Below are 12,500 nucleotides of genomic sequence, written 5' to 3'. Positions count from 1 at the left end.
CTGGTTACCGCCCAAAATTGGGCATTAGCTTCTCAACTACACCATTAGTCTATTCTTCATCTCAACTGCTATCACTTCCAAGTGTAGGCAGAACACAAGGCAAAACATGAACAGATAACTTATATTAGCTAACAAACTGTATTCTGCTCATTACCACTATTAACAAGTACAAAATACTAACACGAAGAAATTATACAACAGCCAATGTACAAGCAACAGAATTAGTACAGACAAAATAGATATCATCAAAACAAACACACACACATACACATGCATTAAAAAGTGAAAAAAGCCAGGTATCATGGCACACGCCTGTAATCCCGTCACTCGGGGAAGGTGAGGCAGGAGGATCACAAATTCAAGCCCAAATGGGCAACTTAGCAACCCTGCTCAAAAATAAAAGGACAGAGGACTTGGCTCCATCCAAAGGCCTTGGGTATAAACCTCAGTGAAAAACATGACCCACAGGATAAGAGAAAATATTTACAGATGACATATCTGACAAAGGACTTATACCCAGAATTCATAAAAAAAACTCCTGAATTTAGTAATAGAACAAACAGCTTTAAAAAATTGGAGTAGACTTTTCTCCAAGAAGATATACAAATGGTCAATAAGCATGTGAAAAAAAAAAAATCCTCACCATCAATACCAACACACATGAAAACCATAGGGAAGGACCACTCTATATTCTGTCAGATAAGTGTAATAAAAGACACAAGAGTGGGAGGAAGTAGAAAACCAACTTTCATGTATTGTTGTGAGAATGTAATGTGGTGGCGCCACTACAGAAAGTAGTCCCAGAGTTCCCTGAAAGGTTACCATTGTAACATGTATCAGTACCATGGCTACCAAATGAGCCAGCAATGCTACCCTTCACCCAAGATACATGGAAATCTAAGTCCATAGAGAAAGAGTACACGAGAATGTGTAAGAGCATTACTACTGATAACAGACAAAAAAGCAGAAACTCGTAACACCAATCAACAGAAGAACAAAATGTAGTCATAAAATGGAATACGATTTAGCCATAAAAAAGGAATTAAGTACTGATATATGTTACAACTTAGATAAACCCTGAAAATACACTAAGTGCAACGAGTCAGTCACAAAGAAACATCATATACTAAAGTTCCACTTATGTGAAATGTCCAGAATTGGCAAATCCACAGAAATAGAAAGTAGACTGTAGGGCTGGCCGGAGTGTTTCAAGTTCTGCAGGGCTGGGAAGAGTTTAAAGTTTGGGAAGTGTTTAAAGTTCATGGCACAGGGAACGAGCAGCAGGGGTATAGGATCTCTTTTTGAGGTAATAAAAATATCCTATAGTTAATTCTGGTGATGGATGCACAACTATGAATATATTAAAGGTCACAGTAAGTGAATGGTATGGTATGTGAGTTATGACAAGAGAGGCAGATGAACCAAGAATACAGAACTCAAGTTTTGCACCTTTCAGTCAATCTATCAGAAGACCTACAATTATAAAATGCATCTCATTTTGTGATAAAAGAAAACATGCAAGAGCATCTACCAAGGTTCGTTGTTTATTTATGCTGTCTTAGTAAGTATTTCAGGCTTTGCAAGCAACACAATTTGTCACCAACTCTTTCCCCCCGAAACCCCTTAAATGTAAAAGCTGTCTTAGCTCGAGAGCCATAACAGCCCCTGGCTGGATTTAGCCACAAGCCATCCCATGGCAACCTGTGCCCTATGGAATACCGTCTACCTCCTGCACACTTTTCTGACAGATGGTGGGCCACACTGGGCAATGGCTCAGTCAGCAATCCTGCCAGAGCTACACATCATTGTCATTTTATCAATAGAGGGAGAGCAAGGAATGGGAATGTTCTGAGTGCTCAGCTTCCTGCACTTCAAAAGCATCTACCCTGAACCTTGAACCTAACTTTAGTTTTTCTTATTATAAGGTCATGACACTTCTCCCTCTAAGAACAAAAAATAGTCACCTGCCCTCATCCTATAGCTGTTACACTCTGGGACCAAGCACTGTACTGGCCCCAGAGGGTCAGCCCACTCCTTCACTTCTTACCGTTAAGGCAGCGCCTACGATACTTGTGGTAGACATGTTGTGTGAAGCCATTTTCCTTGAGCAGCTCATGGGAAGGATGCTGGAACTTGGGCAGTGACTGAGGAGTACAGCCATAGCTGCCAACTGCAGGTGTCCCTTCCGAGGGGCTAGAACTACGGAGATGACAAGAAAGACAGTGTCACCGGGTTCTCCTCAGGAGGCCTACTCTAAGGTGAGGAGGGGTCCCTTTAATTCCTTCTATGAGCTAAGATCCAACCTGTTACATTGCGCTGAGCCCCCTAACGTACACCCAAGAATCTGACAAACCTTTTTGCATCACCCTTCCATCACTGGGTTCAAGGAGCTATTGAACGGTAGAGAGCTGTGCAATGCCCAAAATCTGAACATCTGACCATTTATTTACCTAAACTGTAACATTTCACTGCCTTTAATGACCCATCATGCATTAACCCACCTCTATGTTTCTCAAAACAGTATTTTCAGCCATCAGTGGTTTCTGAACCTTGGCTTAGAACAGGTAATGAACACAGGTTACTTTACTAAAATCACATAAACAGGAGTGGAGGCTCTAGGCTAAGATGGGTCCATGCAGCTGGGGTGAAGCCAAGGAATCTAGAGCCTTGAACATGCTAGACAAGCACTCTACCACCAAGCTATGTCCCCAGTCTTGGTAAGTTGCCTTGGCTGGGTTGTGAACTTGCAATCCTCTTGCCTCAGCCTCCAGAATGGCTGGGGTAACAGGCTGGTTTTCTTTATGGGGCCCTGAGCCCACAGCCTCAGGCATGCTAAGCACCTACTCTACCACTGACATAGCTCCTGGTCTTGCATTTTTCCCCCTAGTACTGCAGATTGAACCCAAAGTCACTCTACCACTGAGCTACATCCCCAGACCATTTTATATTTTATTTTGAAACAGGGTCTTACTAAGTTGACCAGATAAAATTTGAACCTGAGATCCTTCTGCCTCAGTACTAGGATTACAGGTGTGTGCCACTGTGCCTGGCTTAACCCCTGTAATTTTATTCAATGACCTGGCCACCCTACTTTAGACAAGCAGCAGATACCCAGATTTGGAAATTAATTCAGAGATATTGCCTCTCTACGTGTACCAGAGCCAGGTCTCACGTGGATGTGACACTACTTTAGAATACTTCCCCTTCCCAGGCCCTGGGCTAAGCTTTCCCTGTTACGGGCTGCTTAGACTTAACTAATTCAGGCCAGTCATCTTGGTCTGGTGGATTTCACAGCCAGGATCCCCATTCCACAGGTAGCCTGCTCTCTCCTCCCCTGTGCCCCAGTACCTAATGGATGCAGTCCGGGGCCTGTGCTCTCGGGAGTCCATCACCCAGCCCACATGGCTCTCCAAAGGCGGGTTTGAGCTGTGCCTTGTCTTCCTTTTTCGAGGCATCTGTAAAGGTCAGTCCAGGTCTTATTATCTGTACTCCTACAACTCTGAGGAGCTTAAAGGAGCCTTATAGGAACAGACACCCTGCTGTGTGCAGGGTATCTCACATATTACAACAGCATTTTCCTATCTGTTCTCCCACGTAATGCCCATGGTGTGAGGCAGCAACAGGTCCAGCTACTTCACAGGTGAGGAAATGGCAGCCGGAGCGAGGTAATCTGCCCAAGGACTCACACCTGGTCAGTACCCCTTAGGCCTCCAGTCCTAAGCCTGGTGTATGCTGCAGATGTGGTCACTCAACCCTGAGTGAGTCCTTCAGCCTGAGGACGCAGCGAGCAGGGCCCTTGGCACTGCTCTGGTTCACCAGGTAAAGGAGACAAGCCAAGCAATGGAAGGCCAAGAAGTGGGCATAGGACCCAGGCCAACAGGAGCCCTACCTTGGCATCTAGCGTCCGTCCTTCTTTCACCACTGGGTAAAACCGTGACGTCTGGCTTGAGTCTTTGAGCTGTGGGGTCCGGGGTGTGCGGGGGGTCCTGGCATTGCGGTAGTTTGGCGATTCTGGGACAGTGGTTGGGAGAGAGCGGGCGATGGTGGAGGGCTCAGGAGCACCGAACAGCTTGTTGGCCAGCGCGTCAGTCGGAACTACACAGGTAGAGAGAGGTCAGCACGCAGAAGCAGGCCTGCGGCCTCTCCTACCCACACCAGGTCTCCAGGATCTGCCCCTTACCTTGTTGGAACCGTGGTGGCCCAGGAGGAACTTCCTGGTTGGGATCCACAGGGGGTTCTGGGGTCAGTGTGTCAAACTGCTCCCGGCTGATCATGTTGACTTTCTTGAAGTTCTCAACTTCTTGCTGCAAAGGATGTGAGATGGGTGACGAAAGATGTTTAGTCAGCAAGCTGCTCTGGCCTGCTCAGGAATCAAGCCTGGCAGGAAGCTGGACAACAGGGCCCACACACACATACGCAGAATTCTGGTCCCCAGGCTCTCAGCTGCCCGTCATCATTCCTCAACCCCAGTTACCTTGGCACTCAGATGCTAATCCCGAGGCTAGTGCTGGCCTTGTCCTCCCTGCACTCACTGAGATCAGGCTGACAGGAGCTGCCTGGGAACTCACTGCAGACCCCCCCAGGGGTACCAGCACTTCCCACATCTCTTCCTGCCGCTGCCTTGTCACACAGCGGCTGGGCAACTCCACCAAGCACACTCCCACTTGTCACACGTGCTCCCAAAGGCTCCCACCGCCAAACACACTCTGTGGACACCGAGACACATCTGGACTCTACCTACCTTTTCTCCACTTTCTATACTTCAAGCTCTTTGAAAGATGCCTTTCTAAAAAGCTCTTTACACACATTTAATTTACGTTTTCTCCCCTAGTTTACAGTATTCACACAGCTCTTGTTCTTAAGGCCCCAGCAAGGTATCAACCATCTCCTCTGCTCATATATGAGGATGTAAGGCTCTGGACTGGACGGATGTGCCCAAGGAAACACAGTAGTAAGCCATCTTCTCCACATACTACAGGTACCCTAAGTCCCACGCTGCTGCATGGGTCTCACCTTGATCTGGGAATACTCAGGTTCAAATTTCTCAGTCCACAGGTCCTGCTCATAGTAGAACAGCCCATCATTAATGACCTTGGCCAGCTCGGCACTCATCTTGGCACGAGAGGTGTGATTGCCTGTGCGATCCCCTCCAGGGTGCCGGCGCATGTAAGGTGGTGTCTGGGTGACTATGAGGATCTTGTTGACATCCCGGTCATCAATCTCATAGTCAGAGTCCTCATCAGACCAGGCGGTGAAAGTGTTCTTCCGCCCATCCATCTGTTCCATCTCCTCATCAAACAGGAAATCTAGTTCCTCTTGCTCATCTTGATCCTTACACATTAGCTGCTGGGAGGGAAGGTGCTGGGGCAGAGAGGTCGGGTGGGAAAACCTGGACTCCTCTGACTTCTGAAACAGAGATAGATCAAGAAGGAATCACCAGGGTGTCCTTCGGCCAGGCTCAGCAGTTGTCCCATAGGAGGGAGGTTCTGGTTCCTTAGCATGAGACTGTCACAGCTCTGGCCCTAGTAACACCAGCAGATCACAGATGTCCTCCCTAGAGTCAGTGTCAAGGAGAAATGGATGTCCCACACATGCCCAGGTTCTTCCACTCACAGCTCATGTAAGAGCTATTCACAAACCAATGTTTACCTTCATATCCTACAAAGCAGCTAGCCTGGGGGTGAGCACACAGCAGATTTCAAGAAGTTATTTACCCATTCATCTGACTATGCATCTCCCAGTACACTGGAAGCTCTAGAAGGCAAGGCGGCTCACTTTCCATTACACACTCAGAACCCAGACTGGGACTAGCAGTAGCAGATATGCAATGATCTGACAGATGCCAAGTATCCCACAGTACCAGACTCTAAAAAACCTAAAAGCAGGGCTGGGGATTTAGCTCAGCGGCAAAGCGCCTGCCTGGCAAGTGCAAGGTCGTGAGTTCGGTTCCCGGTACCGGAGAAAAACCAAAAAAAAAAATAAAAAACCTAAAAGCAGAATAAGGAATAAGACAAGGTCCCTATATTTAGGAAGTTTACAGTTCAGCAGGAAAAACAAGTCAACCAACTAGCCAACTGCAATGTAATACCATACAGACTATACACAGGCCTTTTCGTAGGACACAGGAGAGTGCAGTGCTTAAGCAACTGGGAATGGGGATGGTCACTGAGGGTCTCCTTGAAAAGGCAGCTAATAAAGGATGACCATAACTAAGCCAGATGAAGGCAGGGACAGAGTATCCTGAGGAGAAAGAACACGGACCAAAAATAATAGAAAACAGGGTGAATTCAGGAAGAAAAAATATTAGAGTGTTGACTGACTGAATTTGTGGAGAAGGACATTCTTTTGTTAGAGAAAGCACTGAGGACACACAATGATTTATTTATTGTTTGTTAGGGTTTCTTAGGATAAGGCTTCACTATACAGCCCGGACTGGCCTGGCCTTGAGTTTATGATCCTCCTGTCTCAGCCTCTCAAGTGCTGGGATTACAGGTGTGTGCTGGATTACATGTGGAGAAGGATAATCCTTTAATTAGCTCTATTATTCTTGCTAAAACATTGGGTATCTGCACATTTGTACTAGCTAGGCCCCTGGTTCTTGATCAATTAAAAGGTAACTGAGATTGCTAATCAAGACTGCAGTCCAAGAGGCTATAAGCCCCCTGATCCCAATTATGCCTCTCTTTTCTTGTTTCTCTTACTTTTTTTTCATCCACGGGTACCTCGTTCTCAGGACCTGGCTCCCCTGTATAGAAACAAATCTACTTACAACAGAATTTACCTGACACTCTGAAGCACACAGAACCTATCCAAAAGGCAATTCCCTGCTCTGCAAAGAGCTTCTCCCCGAAAACTCCAAACCCATCTCCTTTAAGGTTCAAGACAGGCCAGGCTGGAGGAGGTGCTCCAATTCTTGAATGGGTGGTACGCAGCTAATGCGGCTCCATCTTTCCAAACCCTTTGCAGCTCATAGGCCCAGGCCACGTAAAGTCCAGTCACTACCTTTCTCCTCATAACTCTGGCCTACCTACAATACTTTTTAAAGGGCCGAGGCCAGAACAGTGGGGAGTTCTGGGAACGAACAGGCAGAAAGATCACAAGCCAGTCATGGTGGTGAAAAGAATAAGAGAACACAGAATTCTGTAGTACAAGGTCATCTCAGGCCTCACAAGCCCCAAAGAGGTCATACAAGGAGGTGGGGTAGGAGGTGTTGATTTTAGTCTGCGATCAAAACATTCTTTAATACTAGATTCCATCTGTATTACACTAATATACATATTGCTTCACTAGTTCCTCTTAAGATCGAGAAACTGAAGCCTTGAGACATTCAACAAACTATGCTGTGTTTTAGTCCAAAATCAATGCATGGACTTTCCATTATCTGGGACGTGCATCTGCTCTCCCTCTTCTAAAGGCCTGAGGGCTTATATACGGGACTCTGAAGACAAATTCAAGGGAAAGGCACTGAAAATGCAGCCCCTGGGAATTAGATGAGATAAAAGGAACAGCCAAGCATCAAGAAACATGAGCCACTGGTGTCAGACGCTGCATGACCTCATCTTATGAAGAAGCACTTAGCCAGGTGTGATAGCATGTGTATGTTACTTCCAGCTACTTGGGAGGCTGAGGTAGGAGAACAGAAATGTTGGGGTCAGCCTGGGCAGCTTAACCAGACCTTGTCATTGACAACAACAACAGCAACAGCAAAAACACTCTCCCCAACTCCCACAATAGTAGCCACTCAGAAATACACAGTAGGGTGTCCTGAGGGGAGACCCCTGGAAAACGGAAATGAGTAGTCAACCCTGCAGCAGTCACTACAGATGACCTCAACTGCATCACAACCCGGGATTACTAGACTTCTTGCTCGACTCTCCAAGCCAGAGCTCTCTACTTACTTCAGCTCTCCTAGGACTCCAAACCAGGGACTGCAACCCACGGCAGGGAACATGGCCTCACCCACCTTGGGCCGTGCTGGGGAGGGCCGAGGCCTCTTCTTGACTTCAATCCAGTTCTCGGAATCCAGGTCAGGCAGGCTGGCAGACAGGCCCTTGGGCAGTGTCTTTAGGTTGCTGACCTCCTCTGTCTTCGTTGGCACTGGGGTGACTGCTCGAGGAGAGCCAGGTGCCGACTCTGAAGGGTGAAGACATAATGTCCTCATCACTCTAGTCCTCCTGAGGTCAGCTCCGAGGAGGACTGCAAGCTGGGGGACGAGGACAAGAGGGGGCGTCGACATGCTGAGAGTGGACCTACCTGTCTCCTTCTGGTAGTGCTGGCGAGGAACAAACTCAGGGCAGTTGAGAAGCTGGGAAAAATCAGTCTGTGAATAATCCACTATGGGGGGACCTGGAAGAGGCCACTTCTCAGGCTCTTCCCTCCTGCGGACTTTCTCGTCAACGATCTCCACCACCTTGCTGTCCTTTAGGGCCTACAAAGAGGAGGGAGAAGGGATGAAGAGAAAAGACTAGGACAACGTGAGGTTTTGAAGATGCTAGACAAGTAGGCCCCACTAAACCTGGGTGTTAAATTCAGCACCAGCAGTACTATTAAAAAACTGGTACCAGGCCAGGGATATAGCTCAGCAGGCAGAAGCACCTGCCTGGCAAGCACAAAGTCCTGAGTTCGATTCCCAGTACCAAAAATAAATAAATAAATGAATGAATGAATGAATGAATGAATGAATGAAAATAAATAAATAAAAAAAACTGGTACCTTCTTGCATGACTGGCAGACATAGGCAATGTTTAAACTTGCTGGAAACCAACATGAAACCACACCAACCTGTTGACTTTGCAATTCTACTTCTAGTAAACTAGAGAACACTTAAACAGGTGATAGTATCTGTTAAGATTTGGGCAAAAGGTAGGACAAAATAGCAGGGCTTTTTTTCTACAGCAAAATTCTGATAGAATGTTTTTTAAAGGAAACTGTCATGGTACAGCCATTTCATGGAACATTACTTGGACCTTTATAAAATCAGCTTTACAGTTATAGTGCTAAAGTGCAAAAACAAACAAAATTATTGTCAAAACAGCAGGTGTAAGCCAGACATAGTGAACACCTATGATCTACACTACTCAGAGAGGAGGAGGCAGGAAGATTTCAAGTTCAAGGCCAGCCTAGGCAACTTAGCAAGACCATGCCTCACAATAAAAATGAAAAATGGGCTGTGGATATAAGCTCAGTGGTACAAGCCTTGTATGAAGCCCTGGGTTTAACCCCTACTACCCTCCATCCCAAAAGCACAAGTCAGGGTATAGAAGGTCTCTTTTGTGCTTCAATTTTTAAGTAAAAGCACAGATACACTCAAACTATTGTTATGGCATGTATGTAGATGTTTTCCCCAAAGACTCATGAGCTCATAGGCGGGGATTTTCAGAGGTAGCTGGCACTAGGGTGTGTGCATATGGATTAAGGATGTGTGATAACTAAATTAGTCCATTGACTGGTTTAGCATAGCTCTAGGTGTGGATGATGGGAAGGTCCACCCTAGGTGGGAGTTTCACCAACCAACGGGACTGTAGCCTAAATGGAATAAAGAGGAAGGGAGGCTTGCTATTGCTGTTGTGTTGCCTTCTGTATGTTCTGCTATGGACTGCTTCTCTGCCACATCACCCTGCCTTGGAACCGACTATGGACACAATGAGCTAAAATAAACCTTTCCTTTAATCTAGGACTGTTGGGTACTTTGTCCCAGCAATGAGAAAATAACTAAGAGTCTGGTACCAGAAGTGAGGTTGTTTCTGTGACACTACCTGGCCATGTGGTTCAGAAGCCTTTGGAACTGGCTAGTAGAAGAGTTTGGCCAAGTTCAGAGGCTCTGCAGGAGACTGAGATTGAGTGTGACAGATTAATCTGGTGGAAGAAATTTCAAGGCAGTCTAATGTTGGGGTGGTGGTATGGCTATCTGTTGGGGGCTTTTAGCCCTATCTATGTTAAGAATCAAGACCAAAGAGCAAAGTAGAATGGTTTAAAAATTTTTGAATTTAACCAGAAAGGAAGCTCCAGTGAAGTTGTAGCCTGTAAAGATGGAGCAGGAGAACTTGGTTGCTGACCAAAAAAAAAAAAAAAAAAGACAACAGAAAAGGCAGCCAGAGGACATCACAAAAACTGGCAGGACTTTAGCCTTTACAGTCTCAAAATTGCAAAGGTGAAAGACTTTGCTTTAAGAAGAGAGCTCCAGAGAACCATGTTCCAGAATGGCCTACAGAATTTATTCCTTGTGTTTATCTTACTCAGCAATCCAGGCACTTCACCCTTACAGCCAAGAGAGAAGGAAGCCTGGCTACTGCCCAGCTGGCGGCAGACTTTGGTATCACCACATGGTGCCAGTTTTAGGTGCACACAAGAATGCAAGAGTTGTGGGGTCATGAAGGCTTCCACCCAGATTTCAGAAGGCCTGGGAGGCTAGGCAGTGTGCCTCTGAAAGGGCAGTAAGTGAAGCTCTGTGTATGAAGCTGAAAGTGCAGTGGAGAACCCAGAATGTTGGAGAAGCCAGCCCAAGAGGAAAAATCTGAGGAAGGGCTGGGGATATAGCTCAGTGGCATAAGCACCTGCCTGGCAAGAGCAAGGTCGTGAATTTGATCCCTGGTATTTGATCCGCCCCCCCCAAGAAAAGAAAAATCTGAGGAAAAGCCACAAGGAGTGAGGAAAACCAGGCCAAGAGAGAGGCCATGAGGGCTACAACCACTGGCAGTGCCAGTGGGTACTGCCACCCAAGCCCTTTAGAATTCAGATCTTATACAGATTGCCTCAGATGCTGGCCATGGGACTATAAAACTTAATATTTGCCTTGCTGTATTTTGGTCTTGTTTTGGCCCCGTTCCTATCATCCTTTTGGAATGGGAATGTTTACCCTGTGCCACTATATGCTGGAAGCATTTAACCTTCATCTTTACGTGGGGGCTTGAAGCTAAGATTTTGCCTTAAATCTCAGAGACTTTGGACTTGGACTTTTCAGTAATGCTGAAACTGCAAGAATTTTGGTAACAATTAGAGAGGGACTAAATATATTTTGCATAAAGGGATGCAGGTGAGCCTTTTCCAACGATTGGTTTAGCATAGTTTTGGATGTGGATAATGGGAAGGCCCACTCTAAGGTGTGGGTGGCACCAACCAACAGGCTTGCAGCATGGATGAAAGAAAAGGTAAACGAAAGCTCACTGTTGCTGCCTCACTGCCTTCAGCCTGCTCTGCCACAGACTGCTACACCTCTGCCACGCCACCCTGCTTTGCAGCAAGCCAACTATGGACCAAAACCTCTACAAACCGTAGGCCAAAATAAACCTTTCTTCCCTTAACTTGTTGAATGTTGGCTATTTTGACCCAACAACAAGAAAGTAAAACAACCTACTGTGGGTGTTTCAGATCTGAGAAAAAAAGAGTGAAAATTAGAGCAGGGACAGGAGACTTTACTATTTAAAAAAAACTTTTTGAAATGTTTTGAATAAATGAAAAAGGGAAATGTGAGTATGTGATAACATACTCTGTTAATGAGGCTAAGGAGGAGGCACTTTGTATACTGCTGAGAATGCAAAGGGTAGAATCCCAGATAAGGCAATTCGGCAGTATCTAGCAAAGCTGCAGATGCATTCAATGTTAATTCAGCCATCCTACTTCTAGAACCCTAAACCAAAGATTTCTGGCAAAAGAAAAATATAAAAAACTACACATATCAGGCTATTCATTAGCACTAATGCAGTTCATGCATTAGTGAAAGACTGGACACAATGAACATGCATCTGTGGCTAGTGAAAAAAAAAACCACAGAGCATCCACCAGTGATGGATGAAACAACTGAAATAGCGAGGACCACTTACACTACTCCACAGTGAGAGCCCAGGTACATAAATTAAAAACCAAACCAAACAACTGAAGAGATTCATGAATACTACATATGTCACCACTGGCCAAGACTGGAGAACAGGAATGTATCTAGAGGCATTTGCTTTTTTTTTTTTTTTTTTTTTTAATGCAAGCATTTAGAAAAGGTCACCTATAGGGGAAGGAGAAAAGGTGACAATGACAGAATTTAAGTTAAGACTTACATGAATACACTAGGCTGGAATCATGTTAAATATTCTATATAAATGAAAAACAAGTGAGAAAATTACAGGAGTGGGGGAGAAACAATCCCTAAAAACTTCAGCACAAGGTCAAACTAATAAAAACTAAGTTGAAGGTTTAAGCAAAGATTATTTCAAATGACTTGAAAATATAACCAGTTATAGTGGAGATGTTGTAAGTGTAATGTTCATATACTGTGGAATCAAACAAGTAATCACATTGACGCTATTAGGAAATTCTGCCAAGAGAGAAAGAAAAAATACAAGAAAAAGGTACAAATATCTTTAGTACTAGGTAAAGAACCTTATTCCTGAATTTTACTTAAAAATATCAGTATAATCTCCTACTGTATTTTATCTTACCACAAACCCCTTAGGAAGGGGCTGGGGATTTAGCTCAGCGGCAAAAAGCGCCTGCCTGGCAAGCGCAAGGTC

At 45.4% G+C, this 12,500-nt stretch overlaps 1 protein-coding gene across 5 annotated transcripts in view; it reads right to left on the bottom strand.

Moving 5' to 3' along the window:
- Positions 1–12,500, bottom strand: part of Larp1 (La ribonucleoprotein domain family, member 1) — a 78,496-nt gene that overhangs the window by 7,637 nt on the left and 58,359 nt on the right. For all 5 annotated transcript variants that reach the window (XM_013508667.1, XM_013508668.1, XM_013508665.1 and 2 more), the window contains 7 exons: positions 8,254–8,428; positions 7,964–8,133; positions 5,014–5,406; positions 4,181–4,304; positions 3,890–4,095; positions 3,349–3,455; positions 2,048–2,199 (listed from right to left, as the gene is read on the bottom strand). In XM_013508667.1, coding sequence (XP_013364121.1) covers positions 2,048–2,199; positions 3,349–3,455; positions 3,890–4,095; positions 4,181–4,304; positions 5,014–5,406; positions 7,964–8,133; positions 8,254–8,428 — 1,327 coding nt within the window. The remainder of the gene's footprint in view (positions 1–2,047; positions 2,200–3,348; positions 3,456–3,889; positions 4,096–4,180; positions 4,305–5,013; positions 5,407–7,963; positions 8,134–8,253; positions 8,429–12,500) is intronic.

This window comes from Chinchilla lanigera, unplaced genomic scaffold (genome assembly GCF_000276665.1).
Source record: "Chinchilla lanigera isolate Chin_1 unplaced genomic scaffold, ChiLan1.0 scaffold00007, whole genome shotgun sequence".
NCBI lineage: Eukaryota > Metazoa > Chordata > Mammalia > Rodentia > Chinchillidae > Chinchilla > Chinchilla lanigera.
Note: the sequence above shows the minus strand (reverse complement) of the source record. Positions and strands in the feature narration are given on the sequence as shown.